Source organism: Anopheles gambiae, chromosome 2, assembly GCF_943734735.2.
Source record: "Anopheles gambiae chromosome 2, idAnoGambNW_F1_1, whole genome shotgun sequence".
In the NCBI taxonomy this organism is placed as follows: domain Eukaryota; kingdom Metazoa; phylum Arthropoda; class Insecta; order Diptera; family Culicidae; genus Anopheles; species Anopheles gambiae.
Genome location: NC_064601.1, coordinates 82,908,530 through 82,931,504, shown reverse-complemented (window position 1 = coordinate 82,931,504; position 22,975 = coordinate 82,908,530). Strand labels below are relative to the sequence as shown.

Here is a 22,975-nt window from a genome sequence, read left to right as displayed (position 1 = left end):
AATACAGAAGTGTTCATTGTTTTTAAAATTAGGTATAAGAAATTGTTTCACTTCTGTTTTCTACCAGCACTGTATGGGTCTTTGCTACCGCCAATTGATCTGCCCTGAAGGATCTGTCGGTGTGCTTGCTTTGGTGCGGCCATGCACGATGGAACGCCCGCAAGCCAACCCAATCCCAATCGCAAAGGATACATATTGGGTGAAGTCAAATAAAAATTCAAAATTGAGTGAAATGAACCTTAAAAGCTTTGCTTCACCTCAAGGAATAGCAAGATGGGGGAAGGGGATATGCAACTTCATAAGATGGGTGAAATCCATCCTCCCAAACGCTTACTTACGCTTTTGCTGTTTTCTTGGTGGACTTTTTTGTACTTTATCTTGCAGATTTCTGCTCCCTTTGCTGGTTTCATCTTACCGTTGAATTGCTTTCAAAAGCGTAACTTCGATTGACATAGCGCTGAATAAACCGCGCCGGGGCCACTCGGCCTCGTTTCAGATCCCAGTCTGCCAGGAGAGGTGAAAATTTTTAATAAAATAAAGATTTTCTACACCTTCTAGGGACATCCCCTCCAGTTCCTTCCCGATCAGACCCCACGTGGGTAATCACTGCGGAAGCTGCGACTGTCACGTGAAATAAAATCGTTATTCCAATAAGCGCCGAGGATTAACCTGTCGCCGTTGTGCCGGGGCAAATCTTTACCACAAGAAGGTTACAGTTTCGGGTCGTTGTAAAAGCTGAATAGCGTAGAAGCAGTCTTTTGAATTCGATTATTTTCCTTTAATCTCTATCTTGAAGCTGGCGGTGGTATCGGGTCCACCCGTCCCGTCCCGGTTTCGTAGTCTTCACCTTGGGAGAACATTTATTCTAAAGATTGTCATCCCCGCAATTCTTTGCAAATAAATGAATCGAAATTTGACATTCATCCTGCTAGTTATGCTTTGGCTGTTGGAGAGTGAGAGGGGAAGCCAATACTAACCCTTCAGGGTTGGGGGACCGTTTGAAAGGGGGAGCGAATTGTTTACCGGACGGATCAGAAACCAATTTATAGGCAGCAGTAATTTAATGACAGTTGTGTAAGATATTAGCATACACGTACTTACCAGGTTGATGGAATCGCTATCAGGTCGTAGTTGAAAGAAAAGTAGAATTTATTTTAAGCACTATGAATGACACGAGTGAATGTTAGTAATGTATAGTTAGTGGGGTTTTTAAGCCATTGTTATTTGAGGTCATTTAGCAATCTACTGGAGCTCTTTAAAATATTTGTATATTTTACATATTGTATCAATTTTAATTATCTTTTTTTAATATCAAAAGGATAGGAAGGTGACGTTTTAGAGATAAGTTAAAAAAAATTATGGTTGGCTTTTTCTTAGCAATTTCTGACGTTTTTATTTCGTTGCATTTTATTCTTTGCAAATTATTTCGTAAAAACTTGGTGATGGTTTGATACGCAAGTTCCATTAATTCTTCATCTACCATATATGCTTAATGATTCATATCTTTAGCTTAAGTTTTTATTTGAGTTTTATTTATTTTTCACAAAATTGAGAAAGTCTAGCATAGTAAGTAATTACAGGTTTTATTGAACTTTGGTGCAGAACTTTTCTGTCATAATGATAATTAATATGGGATATGGCTAAAGTCTAGTATGAGCACTGCACAATTCTTAGGAATATTTACATATTCTTTTAGAGGCATATTTCATCACATAATTCAATGTGAAATATGGAAAAAAGATTAAATCTGGTCCAGTAATGCTGGTTTATTTTGCAACTAGAATAAAATGTAACACTAATATGTGCTCGTTATTTGATAATGATTGTTTTTTGTGTGTAAATTGTAGTTTCCAATAATTTATACCTTTCGTAATAATTATACACTGTTTTCCGGCTCAGTTTTCAATGTGAACAGCATTATTCAAAACATTCAATATGTTTTTCAACAGCTGTTATTATTTGTGACTGTTTAAAAAAACCTCGCGCGATTGATGAATCGCGTTCACATAAGAAATTGACCCGGAAACAACATATCAACAACATAACAGTGTAACATATACATGAATTATTGTTAAAAATTGTTCCATTGAGCATTTTAAAAAGTTATTTAAAATAACTGAAAAATAAATGCATGTTTTGCCCGCAGGAAGCAACATCATTGCCTAATTAAGGTATGCGAACGGATAAACGATTAATTAATTAAGAACGAACGGATAAACGAGATGTTTCTTTCAACTGCTGCATATAAAAACTACAATAATTTAAATGTATTTCAATTGAAATAATATGTATATATGTAAATATGGTATATGTACTTCCTTATTATTGCTAAAAGCTAAATCATTATAAAATTTCATGTTATAGTACAATATAGACTGGCTTTAACGAATATCACCCCTAGTAAAGTAAGTTTTATGTACGGATGATGTTGGCTTACATACTAGGAAAAAAATATCCCCAATTTGCAACAGATTCACGTAGACGAATTTTCACCATCCATTTTGGGCCCAGCATTGATCTATTCTCCTTGTATTCATTTGAACCATCCACTTGTCACCTGCCACTGATGGAGATTATGAATGGTTACACTTTTCAAATTTACAATCACCACATGAATACAATATAGATTACAGTCTCTTCTCATTTAAGATATTATGTCGATGATGTCTACTTACGCATTCATCCTGTTCTAAACCATTCGCCCTGAAATTGTTGAAAGTCTCAACGAATGAAATTCTTTTAACATTTATGTGTAAAATTTTCCTTTTTTTCTAACCAGCCTTGAAGCACCGACCAGAAAAAGCTAGCTGCTACTGCAGGGTAGTACTGCTTGATTTGAGGTCAACAGTTTGTTAGTGTCACTCCATTGAAGGTGTTCTGCATTGAACCACCTAGCAATCTGCCACTACTTCCATTAAGCGTTATTTGTTTGTGAATTTCCACTTCACGGACTTGCTGAAGTGTTCGCGGCAACATTTTAAGCCTCCGTCCTGCCGCGCAACATTACTTGGTGTGTTTGCTTGTGCCATTGCGTTGTCGCGGATTCAATGTACAACAAAATAAAAGAAGTGCCGACTGCTCTTAGCCATTAATGTGCAAGGTGTATAGGATCGGTTTGAATGCAATTTTTAATTCATTGCTTTACAGATTTTTTACCCCTGCGTCTGACCCTACCCAGCATGGATTGTGACGTTTGATATTGGATTCCTTTTTACCTCCTTTCTCCCGTTTTCGTTTCCATGCTCGCTCCGAACACATTAACGATTCCGAGTTTGACGGGTTGTTTTTCCCGTGCCGTTCCTTATCGGTGGGCGGAAAAAACTTTGCTTTGCGTTGCCGACCGATCCTTAGGCTGGGTGCTGCTTTGCTTCACCTTCATCGAATCGCTTTCCCGAAGCAACAAAACCATAAGAAGGATGTAAAAGTTTTCTTCCACTTTGCCCCCTTCCGCACCCAACCAGACGGGAACACGAGGGGCAACCGTACGCTACCCGCTGGATGGAGATCAAGATACTGCAAATCGAGCGAGAGAGTGGAAAAGTTCAAGTGGATTTACCATTTACAGGCTCTTTATTTCGTTACTTTGTCTACGGCGCGTGGTGGAGCGCGAGGCCCAAGTCCTTGACTGCATTCATTACGGGGCCACCCGAAGAGTGCCGACGAGCGTATCAGCTTTGCGTCATTTGATTGTCACTCCCGCCGGGAAGTGAGAACGGTGGTAGGACAGCGCATTAAAACAGGCAGGGTCGTGAGATCAGAGGGACCATCGCAGCCTTTTTTGCCGCAAGTGTTTGATGGAGTGGCAAGGATTTAGGTTGGCTGGCATGTTTTGTTGGTCGGTACAGCTCGGGGCACGCGGATGCCCTAAGCTTGTGTCAAGTGTGCACGAGTGTGGGCGGCGAGGAGACAATTGAAAATTTTCTCTGTTAATTTTCTATTCAACCGACTGAGACCCGGGCAAAATTGTTGGGAGCGTGAGGAGCGTTTCAGGACGATTACAATTTGTTTGGATGAAGATTTAACTCCTCGTTTGATTGAATTGATCGAAAAAGTGTCTATATCAGTGAGAAAAAAGAGATATATAGCAGTGACTACATAGAACTTTTTGTCTTTTTTATATATTTTTTTTAGTTTTAATAAATAATACTTTTAATTTTTATAAAATACATGAAATGATCAGTATATTTCTCCAATTAAATAAGTGCATGATAAGCATATTTCAAAATTTGGAATATTTTCACGCAAACTGAAATACTAATCTCGTTTTTTAAGATTATTTGTTAAATAATGGACTTCATGCACTGCTACGAACAGGAGGATCTTTTAAACAACTTACAAACAATGTTAATATGTTATTGTAATCGATTCAACTTAACGGTACTGTTGAGACGTTATCAATTCTTTAGGATTCTTTCTTTCACCCGAATGTACAATAAATATTAGATACACAAGCGTTTTTTAAGCAACGTTAGTTTATTGTAGAGGCTAAAAATTCAGTCGCTTGGCTCGGGGATACGTGAAAGAATGGCTCACGATCGTAACCTGTGCCGCAATTGGAAATTTTCGTGCAATCGGGACGACTTGGCCCGATCGTTATCAGCAGTTGTCCACACGACTCCACTTCGATAGCGTCCTCTATAGGGATTGTTGTAAAACACTAATGTGCCATCGGATTGACCGTGAATATTTATTTTAATATTCAACAGGTACATTTAACAAACTATTCAATAGATAGAAATATATATTTACGCAATTTTTAATAGTAATTAACATATTGGTCAAGTTTCAACAGGAACCATTGAACTAAAAACGTCGTTCAACAAGCTTTTTGAAAAAGAAGCCCACAATAAAATCAGCAATTTTCCCATAATAATGACAAATGAATGAACAAAAGGGGAAATACTAAATTAGCCATATAATTTCAGTCTGTTCCCGAGATACGCGTTTGTTGCGTTCCCGAGGTATTCGCATAGCTCGAATATCCGCGTAAGTCGAATGTCACGCATTATAGGTAGCACATTCTATAAGAAGGTATATTTAGTTAAATTTAGTATGTGTTTACCATTCACGATTTACCATTTAACCATTCATTCAAGCGATTCTGGCAGAGAAATGAGATATTCTGGCTTTTAATCGGATCATAAATATTAGCACAAAATCTATTTATTTTGCATTACACAATTCTTCGCTCAAATTGATTAGACACATACACAGTCAAACTGTCATTTTCAAACATCAAACATTAGTATTGTTAGTTAGGCAATAGAAGCATTAGAACACGCAAAATGCTTTAAAACATAACAACTATTGCCTCAAACAATATCAATGGGAAAGTCTCGTTGTAAAGTCATAAAACCGTATTACATAGAAACATCCTTGACATAGGCTCAATTATTAAATGACCTGGATCTGTTATCATGTGTGAAAGGGTACACCAATCAGTCACATATAGTCAAACCCACTCAACAGCAATAAGAATCCTCTGTCACGTACCTCACCTTTTTGAACTTTACATGTGTGGAATAAAATCAGTTTTTATTGGTATGTGACCATCTGTGAATCATATTTCAAGCAATTGTGAAAATGCAATCTCACAATCTCCACGTGCAGCGTCATTTGCACTATCAATCGCTGCGAACCTGATACATCAAACGGCTTGCAACCTAACACAAATGCTCCTTGGGCAGCTGCTTGCAGCATACGTGTGCTGCAGGGAGAGCATTTACATGTGCATCATTATTGGTGTTACCATTTTCCACAGCTCACATTTCATTTTACACAACCGCAAGCTACCACACCACCAAAGTAGGGGGCCGCCTGCCTTAGTTGGCCTCGGTGTGGGCCAACCGCAATGCACGAATGAGAAGCAACATCGGACGGGAACATTCCTGCACGGGCAATCCTAAGAAAACATATCCCTTTACCGTAAGGAAAACATTGCTCATGTAGACACATACGGGCACGTAAGACGCATTCGGGGCAAGCACACGGTGCTGCATTTTCTCGTATCCGAATGTGTTGTCGTCGTTTTCGTCGAGAGTAAAGCCCCGGTGCCATGCGAGACACACAATGAAAACAAAGCATTATGTTTGCAAATAGTGTGCATTGTCGTCGTCCGGTTAAGCTTAACGGACAGGAGCACCACCATCACCGTCACCACACGCACCGGCAGGAGGATTAGGTTGATTAGGTAGGTTAGGTTTTGTGGGTTTGTTGTAGTCGGTTTGCCGTTGGCTCTCTGTTTTGAATACTCATATTCCGCTGATCCGGCTGGACTTTTCTCACTCCGGTGAGCATTATCGAAATATTCAAACACTAATTCTAATTGCGATCCATGATCTGGAATTGATCGTTAGTATTGAACTACCACCTGAACGGCTCACTATAATTGCAGTACACCAGAAGTAGTCTGTTAAATTAGTTCATGTCCACTGTCCTAGTACCCACTGACGGCAAACGTAATGTTTATGCTGTTATGTTAAAGGATTTCCCTAATCTGCCAGCCCACGGATCTGCTCTAGATTATGATCTGTTTTCTTTTCCCTCCAGAGCTATCCTACTGTGTTTCGGTCTGTCTACTACCACTCTTTTGTATCCCCGTCGTGATAGGTGCTTGATTTGCACAGCCATTGTAACGAATTCTTGGAGTTCTCTCGGGTTCACAGTAATAGATACGCATCGGTGTGTACTTTGTTGGGTGAATGCAATCTGCCAGCACACATGGCCACGCTAATCCCTCAAAAAGGATGTATGGACCAGTTTTGGCACAGCGGAATTGTTCTTGGCGCGACCGAAGACGACGGCGGCAAAGACAAATGTGGAGACACACGGCGTTGCTGCAAAGAAGCTCATGTGAGGATTTGGCGATGGTTTTGTCTTGACCGGTGATGCTGCTGCTGCTGCTGATGCTGCTGTATGGTCAATTTAGTTTGACGCCCTTTGTTCGGGCGGCGAAATGAATCTGCCGCATTTGTTGTGATGAACACAACAACAGAAAAAGAGCATTAAACAGCCTGTGAAACCACTTGAGACTTGTTGTTGGTTTTTTGTTGCCATTGTTCGTGTATGCGGCAAAGAAAGCCCTTTCCAGCAAATGGGAGGGGGTGTGTGGGAAAAGAAAGGAGCTCTTGGAAAAAAATAGATGCGTGAAAAGATTCACCTGGGAATTAGCATTTTTGCATTTCTCGATCGTGTTGCGATAATGTTGAGCACTGGGACCACATACGGCTATATTCCACAACAATACATGCACGTTTGCCGGGCCGTTGCTTGGCAGTCGCCAGCAGCTGTTAGAAAGGAAAGATCCTAATGTGGTCAACAGTACATTTCTAGAATTGTTGGCCACTTCGAGGGCGATATCGTGCTAGCGGTACGGTTTGTTTATTGCCTGTCGCCTGCCGACACAATTAGAAATTCTGGCATATTTACTCGGAAATCAGTAGCAACAAATTGGCCCTAATCCCATTGCTTGCTTTACGGTGTACACGGTGTGGTGGTGGTGTTGAAAGAAACGTCCTCTCTATGGGAAATGTACACAGTAGCTGCAAGCTGCATCCCTTTCGGCTGAACGATACAATTGACACCTAGAGGAGCAATGTGCGTGCTGCACTGCACCAATCTCAGCAATAACCAGTTTTCACACCCAACTTTAATGGGAGAAAAGGGGTGGTCGACACACCCGATTAGCACTGGACGGACAAAAGGTACACGTTGGATGTAGGGGGACACATCACAAACTAATAATGGGAAAATCATTTTTATTCGATTTGTTGATTGTTGTAGGGATACTTTGAGGATTGTGGGTGGTAGGAAACATTGTTAGTTGGTTGGGTATTTGCAGGCGATGAATTTTCTCATGACGTTGGTCCGGGCAATTGTGAGTGCATTATGTTTGTATAGCCGAAGTAAATTGGCTTCAGTGGACAAATAAGCTTGCCTTGGTGGGACGTGTGCGTGTATGAATACACTATAAGATGGGATTTTTATTGGCAAAGATTTGCTTTTAAATGTTGGTGCAAATATGAATAGAATGCTCAATAAAATGTTGGGTTTAAATCCAAAATTGAAAAAAAACTACAGCTCTAAAATATTAGCAAAATATGTAAGATAGATATAATAAACATGAAATAAACCCAGTCGTTTATTTTTTTTTCATGACATTAGGAACAAATTGTTTAGTTTAATGATTTTTTTAAGTGCAGCCATTTAAAACATTCTTTGTTTCTCTGTACTCGTGACACTTACCTAGCAGAAGGGCTAGAATTCATTGCAAGTGAATTTTGATAGCTGAATTTAAACACTCCAGTCATAGAGTATCGTTCATAATACAGAGATGCCTTAGTTATAAATTAATTATTCAGGATGAAGTGGCAAGAGCGACCGTAGTAAGTTTATACGTCACAAAAGGTTTGGCAATATTCTTTTCCTGTTTTAGCGTTGATATATTGGCAATGTTTAAAACCAATGACAACGAATGGAAATATGGCAACGAAAGGCTGTAGTATGTGTCATATATATTACTCTTAATATTAGGTATAACTTTGCATCAGTTTATGAGATCAGATCATAGGACAAGTCAAAAGGACTCTTGATCGTGTCTGAATGCTGAACATATGATCAAGCATTTGTTATTACATGTGAGTTAAGAGGTAAGATAGGTGAGTTCACATATTGAAATATGTAAACATGAGCATGCAATGATCGTCTGTTAAGGATAAACCCTGACCCCATAAAGGAAATGTGTTATGTGTTTGATAGTCTTTATTGTATTTTTTATTATAATACATTAATAGAATTGACGATTGTGGAATAAGGTTCTAAATATGTATTTATATGTTGTACTCTTGCATTTAAGCGTGTTATGTTATGTTGACATGATGGAGAATTTTGTATAAACATATCTCAAACTCCAATCCATTTTCTGAATTTTCAGATTAGGTCGTGTTTTACATGTTTTTTCTTGTGCGATTCCCACGAGCCGTCACTTAAATCCCTCAGAATATAAAAATATATAGAGTTATGCCTTGAGTTGAGCCTTGAGTAGAGTCAAGGGTACTTTCTACTACTAGTTATGTGGTACTAGAAATGTGAAATACCGTCCAGGAACATAATGTTTGTAACAGAGATAGGGCATATATGAAGACTTATTATTTGTTTTTTCGAAGCGGGACAAAGCTATCCTTATAGCTTGATTCGAAAGGATGAAACATGTTTGTGTTATGTTCTGTGGTAGGTCAATCACTAAAGCTCATGTTTCAGAACGGAATAAAAATTCCGTTTCGACAATTCCGTGAATGTAATGATGTCTTATGTCTTAAGTCGTTGTTTACTGGTCTTGTGCGCTCGTGCGTAGAGTATTGCTAAATTCTTTGGTTCCGGAATTGCACTACGATGATTAACAGAATAGAGGCAATACAACGGAAGTTTACAAGACTTGCTTTAAAATGCGACCAATTCAGAGGACTTACAACCATGCCAAATTATCGCTCGCGTTGCCTTCTGCTTGGCCTATAGACGCTCGATCACCGTTTTAAGGTTAACCAAGGTGTATTTGTAGCCAAAATATTAAAAAACGGATTAGACGTCCCTTATTTAATATAGAAGATCAATATCTACGCGCCATCGAGACTTCTTCGCTCTCGTAACTTACTTGTCGGAGAGAACAGGCGTACCTTATATGGATACATCGAGCCGTTACTAGCTATGACAAGGCAATTCAATACATGGTCCCATCACTTTGATTTTAATTTAACGACCAACGCATTCAAAGAAAACATTTTATTAATCTTCAATTTTGGCGACACTGGATCAAGGGAGATGTTAGAGGAATAATTTAGGATTTAGGATAGGTTTTAAGTACTTAATTTGTCACAGCCTCAAGAGTGCAAGACACATATGTTGGTAAATAAAAAAATAAATAAATAAATATATAAATAAAATTGTATAAAAATATGACATTTAATAAATAAATTGAGATCTGAACACACATCGGAAATGTGATATTGTGATTAAAACAGCTTTTTCCCATTCTTACAATTGCTATTCTGTTCACTGGTAAAGAAGTATGCAAATATGATGTAACTGTTATCAAAAAACTCCTCTGAAAGCATGATTGTGAATGCTGTGCTGATGATTATTTAAATCGGAATCCAACAGCAAGCGTGCACACAAGCACATGACAATATTGTAATCCCAGCGTGTAATCTCGTCTAGATTAACTCCGCCAATACGGTTGACATAGAAAAGCGGAAACTGCAAAAGCTGCCAGCCAACCAAAGCAATGAAATAAAACCAAAACATTTACTGGTGAAAAAAAACCCACATGCACACGAACGCAATCCAAGAAGCTTTAATTAAATCCGCGTAATTGAATTTTCGAGTGCACTTGCCGCATGCTGTAATACGCGCTTATTAAAGACAACTCCCTGCCAGGCTAGGGTATCCCTGCCCAGCGCTGACTTCCACACCTCGGCGCTCGGTGATAGAGGAAAAAAGTAATTATATAGAAGAATATGCATAGAGTATGGAAATGATATTAGGCTCGCAGTCGTGTCGTGAGTGGATTTAACTTTCAATATGAAACTTTCAACATACATGCTCACACATGCACACACTGGTATGTATGTGCGCTAGAACCATGGGTGAACCATTTCATATGCGATCGTGTTGTGAACGGGATCATCTTGGTTCAAGAAGCATCAGTTTCTTTTTTTCTTTTTCTACATTTGAATTACATTTTAAGCGTCTCTAATGAATTCATCCATTCCGGAGAGGTTGTTTCAATTGGCGGAGAAGATTTTTTTTTGTTTCAAACATTATTATTTATCTGGTTTATCTAAATGGCAAAACATGCTTTACTGACATTACCTAAAATGCTTAAAATAACCAAGAAATTGTTTAATGAAACACACATTTCCTATCATCGGCACAATGCGAAAACCCTTGTTAGCACGGCACCACCCTTCGCCAGGACAATCGTGCCGGGAAAGGGGTAGCAGTGCCGTGTGCCGCTTGGCTGCCGAGATTGGCTTCCGAAATCGAAACGATAATATTTACTGTCCAAACAGTGGTTGTGCCACGGGTTCGTGCGGATGCGTGCGAACGCAAAGCCACAAATAACTTTACAAAAATCAATTTAATACAAAACTGATTTACTCTATTTTCGCCCACACAACCTAGGGCAATCCTGGACCGGGACTCGGTCGGCGCCCCCTTTGGTCGGTGCTGCTAGATTGGCTGCCCGACCATATTGCGGGCTGGCAGGTCGGCGGGGCAGAATCCTCTTAAATTGCGCTGCCGCCCCGTGCTCGGCTGCCGCTCAAACCGACCAAACCGAAGCCCTCGAAATCGGTTGGCACAGTCCATGGCAACGTGCTCAGCTCTGGCAAACTGATCACGAGAGGGTTGGGTCAAGCGAGAAGGGCCACACAGTTGACAGATAAAGGCGAACAGCCGATACCGTACGTACGTACGGTACGAATGAAGCAACGAACGGATTTGCCGTGTGGCAAAAATGCAAAGGCAGGACAATAGCAACAACAACAAAAAATGTCAATCGACAGTCGCTCGGTTGTTGATTTTTGTTTGTTTATTCGCCCGACGAACCGGCAAGGGACATACGTTTTGCTAGGCGCACGCACACACACACACATACGCATGGCAGGAAAAGGACATTTCTCGTACAGCGCTCGAAGGCATCGCTGGCACGGGGCTGACAGTCTTCGTCTTCGACGGCCGCGCACGGGTGAATCTGCTTGAATAAATCGGGCCAGTCGGACAGAAAGTTTATTGAATTTAATTTACTCCCTTACGGCCATGCTTTGTGCAGACACCTCGGGGACAATATAATTCGTGCGTTGGGCGCGCGTGTGTCACCGTGGGTCGTGTTTGTGTATGTGTTTGTGTGCTTGCTACTGCTTTCTGGTACGAGATGTGGAAATCTAAATGGTAAACAAAACGAGCTCAAAAAACAGCATCACAACTTTGCTCAAACGCTGGATGCGAGCTTTTTTTGGGCTGGGGGACCGGCTTTGTTTCATTTCACTGCACTTGCCGGAACTGCTTTTTTGTCTTTCTCCGCTATTTTTTTTAACAAAATAGAAATCACACGGGAATGGGAAACATCGGGTACCGAGGGGGTGAAGAAACATGAAACACATAAATGATATTAACAGTATAGAATAAATAAAACTTTATCGATATCCTAGCCCGGGGGCATAATAACCGTTTTCTATTGGCTGGGAAAAGTTGGTTCGAGGATGCATTTTTTTTTCTTTTTGCTCTCCGTCTTTCTCTCTCTCTCTCTCTCTCTCTCTCTCTCTCTCTCTCTCTCTCTTTCTGTGACTCTCCGGACTTCGGGTAGAATCGGTGGGAAAGGTTGCACAGACGAGGTTTCGTTGCGTTTATGTGTGTGTTCGCAGGGCAAGTGTATGATATGATGTGTCCTGTTACTGTTTGGTACTAGCTCTAGTTCAAAACATAAATAGGTTTATAATGAGGGTTAAGTAGTGTATGACTTTCGAACTATAAAATAATGTTAGTTATACAATTATGTGTTTAATTGTACAATATGTCAAACTGTTGATAAAAATTTGATAAAAATATTTTTTTATGTTTTATATTATTTCATAGAAAATTAATTTGATTTCTTTCGTTTATTAATCGGACAATTTATGTCAACATGAAATCGTACATGTCATAGACGTGGTTCAACACGACACACATAACATTAATTGGCTCACTTGGCCCGATAATGAGGTCCGTAAATGTATGACAAACCTACAAAGTATGATTGTTATAAAATTTTCAGGACATTCGTTAGCACTGTACTATTTTTGTGTGAATGTAAATTTAAAAAAAAATTGGCAAAATCCACGAAAGTCATAGCAACACATAGTAGACTGTTCCCTTGACAAACCTTGAACACAAGCAATTTCTGTACAAAAGAAAACATTTATACTTACAGTGCTTCTTCTTCTTATTTGCGAGGTTGTACATGCAGCTGCCAATTGTTTTTCTCAAAAATATTTGATCTATACATGCATCTTTCCCAAAAAATAACAGGTTCACTTAATCCAACCATCAAACATGCCTTGTGTCAAATTTTAAACAATTTTATTAGATATTAATCAAATTTAAGCGTATCTCAAAGCATGAAATGTAATTTTCTAATAGAATATGGTCCTTTCTATGTTCGAGAGTATATCTGATTGATACAACGCCAAACATTTTTGAAAATTTTCCAAGCGACAATAAAATTAAAGCACTACGGTATAAAGCATGTGGGATCCATAATAAATCGAATATTTTGGCAAGGGAGTAAAATCAATGTTGAAATTTTCCAGAATTAACAGGATATAGAAAACTAATCTTAATTAATAACGAATCACTCCCCCTGCGCGCTAAAACGCACCCAATCGGGTGTAATAATTTAGCAATATCGCTTTATTGGTTTGCAAGCAAAAAGAGCTGCACCCAGCCACACTTTATGAACGTTCGTTTCCGATGAAATTTAGATCAATAGCGGGGTATGGTATTTCGTTCGTTTGAGTTGGAAAGTTTGATCAAACAAACCGGTGCCGGACGATATGTGCCGTTTGCAATTCAAACTTAAATTACTCGTTCCAGCAGCCAGCGTCGCCAGTCGCTCGGCCTGACCCCTAACTACCACCAGTCCACCATGCATCGGGCAGTCTCCTTGGGGATGACCATAATAAAGTTTATTAGAAAATTATTTTCTGTATATGTTTGATATTAGGTCGATTGTTGGTAGTTTCCATTTGCACGGTCCGTGTTCCCGCTCAGCTGCAAACGAGCAATGCAGTCCCTGTTGGGGTGAAGGGTGGGGCCAAGGCAATAAGGGACCAAACAAGATTGGGAATTTGCTCCTGCGGTGTACGTATTGGAAGTTTATCGTTTCGTTTCCGACTGCGGGACTGTTTGAGATGCTGTGTTGATGGTTCTGGCCGGTTCATTGTGTTGCTTCTTAGCACGTGTGTGTGTGTGTGTGTGTGTGTCTCGGAGACTGTCCCGGGGGTGTAAATGGATGCTGCTCCTCTGGTGCCCTTAAATTGGTTCTTATTTACATTGCAGAAAGTTGGCGAAGCAACCCATGCCAGACCTGATGCTTTGCTTTCTAGAAAACTTTATAGAATACGTAATAAAATGAAAGTTTTACGTTGCTGTCCTTAGTGTAGCAACGCCCGAGTACACCTCTAAAGGCTAAGCCATTGGTTTAAACACTGTAATGAATAGAGTAACAAAAATTTGCCATTACAACTTTATTAACTGCGTTATCAAAAGCAACAAACGCCCAGAAGCTCTACCCTATTGGGGTTATTAGAACCACCCATACCTATTTCCGCTCTGCAAGAACAAAGTAACTCGTCGTGATTTGCTTCCGTCCCTCGGATGGCACGTGTCGCCGTACATAATAGTAGATAATGCCTCTTTTCGCCTACAAATTGCTTCCTTCAGCAGCCTTTGCCTCGGGAAAATGTTTATCACTTTAAATTCCTTTTCACACTCACTCCGCCCCTCGGCTAGCGGATGCCCCATTTGCCAGTGTATAAATGATTGTAGAAAACAGGTGGCAGTGAAAAACGTGCAATTTATTGAACCGTGTAAATGGAAAAATACTTCAAATAGCATAATGTGGTGAAAAGAGCAGCGGATTTTATTTCGAAGGAATGCATGGTTACGCTCTTTGCATGGGGATTTTCGGTGAAGAATTCGTAAAATATTGCGATTGAGGGTGTATGATGTATAATGTCGCTATGGTTTACTTTTGAGAGGTGTACTAAATTGTTGGTTGATTTAATGGTTCCAAGTTAATAAATTGGTCAATAATTATAAATGAACTGATAATTCAATTGAAATTGAAATTGTTTCGGAAGTTGTTGTTTAAATAATCATAACCTATGAATTATGTATGCATTTCTGCAAAATGTAAATTAAATACGACGCCGACCATAAATATATGAACGGTTGTTTATGATAATTAAATTAAATGTTAATATATAATTAAGTTTTTATTTACAAAAAAATAAACTAACTTATTCTAACATAACCTAAATCCTAACTCCTAACTATAAAAAAATAAGAAAAAAAACCTATCTCGTCCTAGACGTCTGTACTGCTCGGGAGATAACGGAAAAAGAGAGTTATCAGATCGTCTCTCGATCGAATGTCACCGTCACAAAGCTGCCACTACAGCCACGCGTATCACCGTTATACCAGTACCAAGGTTAATAATGGTTATACCACATAATTCGTCACGGGGGGAAAAGACGGACGTCCCCGGACGTATTACTATGACCTAATACGATGAATCTTATTTTTATGTCGCTTTATGTGTCTCGAATTCTCAAAAGTTCTATCTGTTACATTGTTTACTGTTGTATTTCTTGCTCTAGGGTCTAATTTTTTTCTTATGTTAGGTTTTACATAAACTTCTTGACCTTCTCGAATCAAAGGTGGAGTTTCTTTTCTAATATTTCCTTTCATTTGGTTTTGCCTAGATCGTTCAATATTAGTTTTCGCATTCGCAAATATTTTTTCCGCTTGTTCGTGTATAGTTATGGGCCTCATTTCATTTGTTTGATTGAACAATATTTCGTTCGGCGTATACCCAGTAGCTGAGTGGACAGTTGCATTGTATAATGAAACTGCTATTGGTATAAGCGCTTCTGTGTCCATGTCCACGAATTTATGTTTGTTTGTATTATAAATTTCTATTATTGTTGAGTGCGTTTTTTCTACTTGGCCATTGCTCTCTGATGATGATGCGTATGTCAGCGAGCAACCTAAATTGCATAAGAAATTTTTAAGTTGGATAGATCTGAACGTTGTTTCGTGATCGGTAATTATTTGTAATGGAATCCCAAAAGTACTAAAATATTTGGCTAACGCATTCTTTACGTCCACCAGGTTTTTTGTATCTATAGGAATCATTTGCGCGAATTTTGAGAACGAATCTGCTAATGAAAGGAAGCTTTTCGAGTTTATGGAAAATATATCCATATGAACACGCTCCATCGGTTTATCGGTGGCTGGCCTCGGTGAGATCTTGATGTTATACGGCTTTCGTTCGTATTTGTGCATGTTGCACACAGGGCATGCGTTGACAGCAGATTTGATTCGATCATGCATCTTTGGGAAAAAGTATGACCTCTTCATCTGATTTTCAATTTCGTGTATACCTCGGTGAGCTCTCTCGTGTTCTCTTGTTATTAGCTGGTTTTGCTCTTCAACGGATACCACATCTTTGACTTGGGAGTGTGTCATAACGATGTAACCGCTGCAGCTAAAATGATTTTTATAAGAGTTTTGTATTATTTGTATTAGGTTTTGTGAAGCAAGAATGGCCGTTTGTTTCCCGTTATGGAATTTACGTAATATGTCTGTTATCTTTGATTCATCGTAGTCGGTTCTACGTATAATGGTTCTTTTGTAATTTGGAAATGGTATTTCTATTAAATCTTCATGTTCAGCAGCTAATTCAAAAACTATTTGATTGCGGTAGTAATTTAATGGCCTTTCGCTAGATTTAATATAAAAGTCGTCTGACGTACTTCCTGAATGATTTGTAGCTAAAATTGTTGTATTGGTTGAATTAATTTCGTTAGTATTTTCAGTTTTTCTGCTAAGGGCATCTGCTACAACATTAGCTCTTCCCTCTTTGTATTCTACAGAATATTGATAGTTTTCTAATTCTAGTCTCCAATTTAAGATTCTATTATTTTTGATAGAGGTTTTAATAAACGTTAGAGGTTTATGATCAGTGAAAAGTTTGAACTCATTTCCATAAAGATAAGCTTTGTATTTGCGGATTGCCCAAATTATTGCTAGTGCCTCCTTTTCTATAGTAGAGTAATTAATTTCTGCCTTATTTAATGTCCAACTGGCAAAGGCAATGGGCCTTTCAACTTTGTTTTGTATTTGCGAAAGTACCGCACCAACAGCAAAATCACTTGCGTCGGTGGTAAGAACGAAAGGTAAATTGAAATCCGGATATGCCAGTATTTGGTCTGATGCTATTGTTTCTTTTAATTTAGAAAATGAATCGATATACTCCGGGTCATTGATATTAATAGTCTGATCTTTTTTTAAGTATTTAGTTAAATGCTTAGTAATTTTTGAATAATCTTTGATGAAACGACGATAATATCCTGATAATCCAAGAAATTGTCGGATTTGTTTTTCATTGGAAGGTATAGGCCAGTCCAATATTTTTTTCACTTTTTCGGGGTTTGGTCTTATACCATCAGGAGATATTATATGACCAAGAAATTCGGTCTCCCTTTTTAGGAATTCGCATTTGTCTAGCTGTATTTTTAAATTAAATTGTGCCAATCTTCCGAGTACTGTTGAGACGTTTTTCAAGTGATCTTCTAAATTTGTTCCTACAATTACGATATCGTCCAAGTAAACATAACAGATTTTGCCAATAAGCTCAGCTAAAATGTTATTCATGGCACGTTGAAATGTAGCTGGCGCATTTTTCAGCCCAAATGGCATTCTAGTAAATTCAAAATGGCCATGGCTTGTCGAGAAAGCAGTTTTTTCTTGATGCTCAGGGTGCATCTCAATCTGGTGAAACCCAGATTTCAGATCTAATATCGTGAAGTATTGTGATTTACCTAAGCTATCAAGAATATCTTCAATTTCTGGCATTGGAAACTTATCGTTTATCGTTTTGTCATTTAATTTCCTGTAGTCTATGACAACCCGTACTTTCTTTTTCCCAGATGCATCCATTTTCTTTTGCACCACCCAAATTGGCGATGAATAAGGACTTGTCGAAGGTTGAATAATGCCAGAGTCGAGCATATCCCTGATTTGGGTTTCAACATCTTGCTTATAGACATGTGGGTAGCGGTATGTTTTAGTATAAACAGGCAAGTCATCGGTAGTGTTTATTTTATGTTTAATTATTGTAGTACTAGTTAGTTTTTCATTTAATTTCAAAAGGACGTTATGGTTTTTGATGACAGTTTCGAACAATTTCGATTTCTCGTAAAATTTCATTTTCATTTCATTTCATTTCATTTATTTCATACAATATCCGCCATCAAGGCTAAATATAATAGACTTAAAACTAATTTAATACTAACAAATAAACAAAATAATTCATGAAAAACTAAGCCTAACTAACCTAGTCTTGACCTAGCAAAAAAGAAAAGAAAAAAAAATTAGAGCGTAGAGACTATCATAAACTTAACAAAAACAAAAAAAAAGAGAGTAATAGAAAACTAAGGAGAATAATTAAAGGGAATTAGAAGAAAAAATACGGTTACGGAAAGAGTTAAGAGAGGAGTCGAAATCAAAGAGATAGTAAAAGTGGTTAAACAACCTGAAACAGGACAGAAGAGGGTCATTGAAAGTATAAAGAGTATGACGTGTTTCAATTGACAGAGGATCACGTGGACGAAGAGAACGAGAGGGAACATACAGCGAGATGGACGAGAGTAAATCAGGAGCATCAGTAGCAGAAAGTAATAAGCCACCAATAAAACAAGCCTGAAACACTTGGCGGCGGAAGCTTAAGGAGTGAAGATTGAATAACTGCAATCGCGTTTCATAGGGAGGTAGTGAGGCAGCACCGAACAAACGACGAAAGGCAATCCTGGTAAAGAGGCGCTGAATGCTTTCAATTCTCGAACAGCCATCAATAGTGGGAGGATTCCAGATGATACTTGCATATTCAAGAATAGGCCTTACCAAAGCACAATAAAGGATTCTTAGGATGCTTTGATCTCTAAAAATAGAGGTAAAACGTAAGATAAACCCAAGGGTTCGATTTGCTTTTAGTAGCACCTCATCAAGCTGCAGTTTAAAGTTAAGACGACAGTCAAGTATAATACCAAGGTCACGGATGGACATAACACGAGAGAGGGAAGCGCTAGAGAGAGTATAGTTAAATAAAATAGGAGAAAGAGAGTGAGAGAAAGAAATAACAGAACATTTTTCGGGACACAGGCGAAGTAAATTGGATGAACACCAATGAGCAAATGCATTGAGGTAATGCTGAAGTCTCAGACAATCAGAAGAAGAAGACACAGGTAAAAAGATTTTGATATCATCCGCATAAAGGAGATGACCATCAGGAGGTAAAACATTACAAACATCATTGATGAACAAAGAAAACAGAAGTGGACTTAGCACACAACCCTGAGGGACACCTGACGTACAAAAAAACTCCTCAGATAAGTACGACCCGGTTTTAACCCTGCATGATCGATTACTTAAATATGAGGACAGCCAGCTAATAATGCCATCACCAAAACCAAGTTTAGACAATTTAGCTAATAATAAAGAGTGAGGCAAACTATCAAAAGCAGCATGAAAGTCGGTGTATATTGCATCAAGTTGGGTACCGGCCTCAAAAGATCTAAAAATATTGGAAATAAAAGACATGAGATTAGTTGAAGTAGACCTACCAGGCATAAACCCATGCTGTTTAGGGCTAATAGCTGAACTACAACTATGAAGTATGGTTGGAAGGATACATAGCTCAAAAGTTTTGGCTGTGGCGCAAGTTTGGGTTATCCCACGATAATTAGAAACAATGCTACGGCATCCCTTTTTGTGTACCGGAAAAAGCCAACAGGATTTCCAAAGAGCAGGAAAAACCCCAAGAGAAAGTGAAAGGTTGAAAATTTTAGCAAGGTGGGGAGCAAGCACGTCCTTACAGTTTATTAAAACAGAGGCAGGAATGCCATCTGGACCAGGAGTAAAAGAACGTTTCAACCCAAATAACACCTGTACAACTGTTTCAGAGCTAACCGAAATATCGGAGAGATTAATTAAGTTCTCTGGCGTGTAGAGTAGCCCACCCTCAATAAGGTTAGGGTCACTAACCGGTGGCTCAAACATTTGGGAAAAATGTGCAGAGAATAGCTCACAGATCTCAACAGGCGTAGAGGCAGTTCGAGAATCAAGTACCATTTCATTAGGTAACGTATTGCACCCTCTTCGAATCCTAACAAATTGCCAGAAGGATGCTGGATCAGAACGGAAACGCGATTGCAGTCTACTCGAATAGGCCTCAAAACAAGCCCTGTTGTATAGTCGATGCGCAGAGGCAGCGTACTTAAATAAACGAAAGTTGAAAGCAGATCGGTTCAGACGATACCTCCTAAGATATTTCATTCTATCCTTTTTCAGGTTGCGAAGAGTACGATTGGACCAGGGAGGATTAGGAGGGGAACGAAAAATAGGTGTACATGAAAGGAGTGCAGAGGTTAACAAAGCATTAAACGATTGGACAGCCTCGTCGACCGATGTACATTGATAAAAAAAAGACCAGTCGGAACGAGATAGAATTGAATTAAGTTTACGATAGTCTGTGAGCCGAAAATTATAACGAACTCTCAATGAATTAGGAGCAGAAGGTAATACATTCATAACCCTACTAGCCCTAAATAAAGAAGACGGTAACGCAATTTCTAGAGCAGGATGATGGGCATCCTGGGGCAGGAGCAGTGACGAAGCAGGATACACAGAACAACAAGCAGCTGCAGCAGAGTTGGAGAGCACCAGGTCCAAATAATGATTTAAATGGTTATGCACCCCGTTCAGCTGATAGAGTTCATGCAGGTTTAACATATCCAAAAAGCAGGAACTGGATGTATTCGAAGAAATATGTGGCACATAATGTCTTATAGCTGAAGATGAATCTGGCCTTACTGCGGTAGAAAGCGACCACTCTAACGCAGGTTGATTGAAGTCACCCAGAAGGATAAGATGATCATTCGGTTTCATTTGCATGTATGCATCACTGATGAAAGCAGAAAGGGATTCCAAATAGTTGCGGTCGCTGCTCAAATACGGTGGCACATAAACAATCCCCACATAAAGACGAAACTTAGGAAAAGAAACACGTATACATAAAGCTTCAAGCGTGGGTTGATTAATGTTAAGTGCCACAGAAGGATATCGAACGGAACATGCAAGTAGCACACCACCCCCACGCGAACGTTCGTTGTTTAACCTGCTTCGATCACAGCGGTATATGTTGTAGGCATCACTATCAAGGACCATGTTGGATGGAATCGATTCATTTAACCAGGTTTCAGTAAGGGCAAGCATTTCAAACCCTGATTCATTCGCAGAAAGGCGCAATTCATTGTATTTGGTGCGAAGGCCTCGAACATTTTGGTAATATATCACAAATGGGTCTATTACTTGTGAGCTATCCGTTTGGCAAACGGGCTGATCTGTGGTGAGCGGTTCGTGTTGCTGAGATTCGATTGTGATTGAAGCCCCACCCCCGGTGATAACTGAGGCGGTGTGGGAGGAAACTCCAGTTGAATAGCCTCTAGGATCTCGGTCATCTGGGATGGTGATAGAATCACGCGCTGTGGGGGTGGCGATCGATGTTCCAAAAAATGATCCGGATGAGCGGTAGTTTTTGGCACAGCTGAAGAGCAATTTTCACTATTTGTACGATGCGAAATAAGCTCAGAAGGGTCAAATCGAGCCCTTTCATGTACACGTTGCTTTGGTAGGCCACGAGCAACAAACTCCCGAACAGTAAGTGAAACTGGCCAAATAGTAGAGTGCAGCGCAAGCTCCTTAAGAGATTTAGGAACACTCACTTTGAACGATATGAAGGACATCGAGTCCAGGTTCACACCCTTTTTCGTGAGACGGTAAACATTAATATCGTCCGTTGGTAGCACAGCTTTAAGCCACACACGCATATCATCAGCCGAGACATGCGATTTGATGTTCGTGAAGTATAACCATACTTTCTCGGCTATGCCCGTGTTGGTGGTGTTTTGGTTCAAAACAGGATCAGAAGATGCTTGTGTATTTGTTCGATAGTTTCCAGCACTAACATCACTAGTCGGCTTAGTACGATGATTGTAGTGGTTACAGTTGTCAGAATCATCCACAGTGTTGGTATCGTTCGCAGCTTGGATATCATCAGTGAGCTCCGTTGAGTTAGTAAATGTACGGCGAGCGGAAGCTGTTTTAGTCGTTCTGGATGTATTTGTGGCATTGAGCGACGATACATTAGTGGATGTGTGCGATCGCGATGCGTTGCTAACAGACGGCTTAGCTAATATGGGTGTTAGCGCTCGCTTATCAACGAGAGCGAGGATCTCAGGAAGCAAATCGCTCTTGATAGCCGATCTAAGAGAAGAGAGAGATGAGTCAATTGTGGTGAGAATATCTGCTTTCACCAATTCGAGTAGGGCTGCTATCTCACTTGTGAGAAGTGAATTTGTGCCAATGCGAAACTCGTGACATGTTTTGCACAACCACAACAATTGATTATTACGCCCAAGCTCACGAGTAGAATCACGGGACAACCCCGTGCAATGGGTGTGATGCTTGGAACCACAAACACCGGCACAGGACACCGAATTAGCACTATCGGTGGGTGCATTGCAGGTTGAGCACTGCATAACGATGACTCAGCACAATCTGATGAGTGACAGGAGCAGAAACGAAGCCAAACACTTTCTCGGCAAAAATGTTGAATAAACAGAAGCAGCTTTATATTAATCGAAGGCACGCACTAGCCAGTACGAACAACTCAGCAGCACCACTGTTGCAAATGTTGAGATTCCAGAAAAAACACGGCAAAACAGCGTATAAAATCAGGAGCACGAGGAAGGCACATCCACTCAGTTTGACAGTCAATCTCTCTCTGATCTGTTCTTATTAATGTTTCGATTATTTTTTTAGTTGGAATGTCATTACAAGCCGATGGAATAGGTGTTAATGTTTCGAAATTATTTACAGTCAAGTTCAATTTAGGTATGTGGGGAGTTGTTTTACTGGTAGATAATACTTTAACGAAAGTTTTATTATCTATAGAAGAATATAACCCAGGTTCTATAATTATATTTTCTGATAAATTTTCAAAAGTTGGAACACACCAATCACCATTTTGATCGGTTTCAATTGATATTGTGTGGTGGTAAAATTTTTTTGAGGAAAATAATTTTTCGAACCAAATTTT

At 39.4% G+C, this 22,975-nt stretch overlaps 1 protein-coding gene across 1 annotated transcript; it reads right to left on the bottom strand.

Annotated features, from left to right (window-relative positions):
• Positions 1 to 18,026: 18,026 nt before the first annotated feature.
• Positions 18,027 to 22,338, bottom strand: LOC133391388 (uncharacterized). Its single transcript, XM_061645488.1, has 2 exons — positions 22,217 to 22,338; positions 18,027 to 22,140 (listed from the first exon to the last, which is right to left on the bottom strand). The coding sequence occupies exons 1-2, from the start codon at positions 22,255 to 22,257 to the stop codon at positions 21,183 to 21,185; spliced, it is 999 nt and encodes a 332-aa protein (XP_061501472.1). The 5' UTR covers positions 22,258 to 22,338; the 3' UTR covers positions 18,027 to 21,182.
• Positions 22,339 to 22,975: the final 637 nt, after the last annotated feature.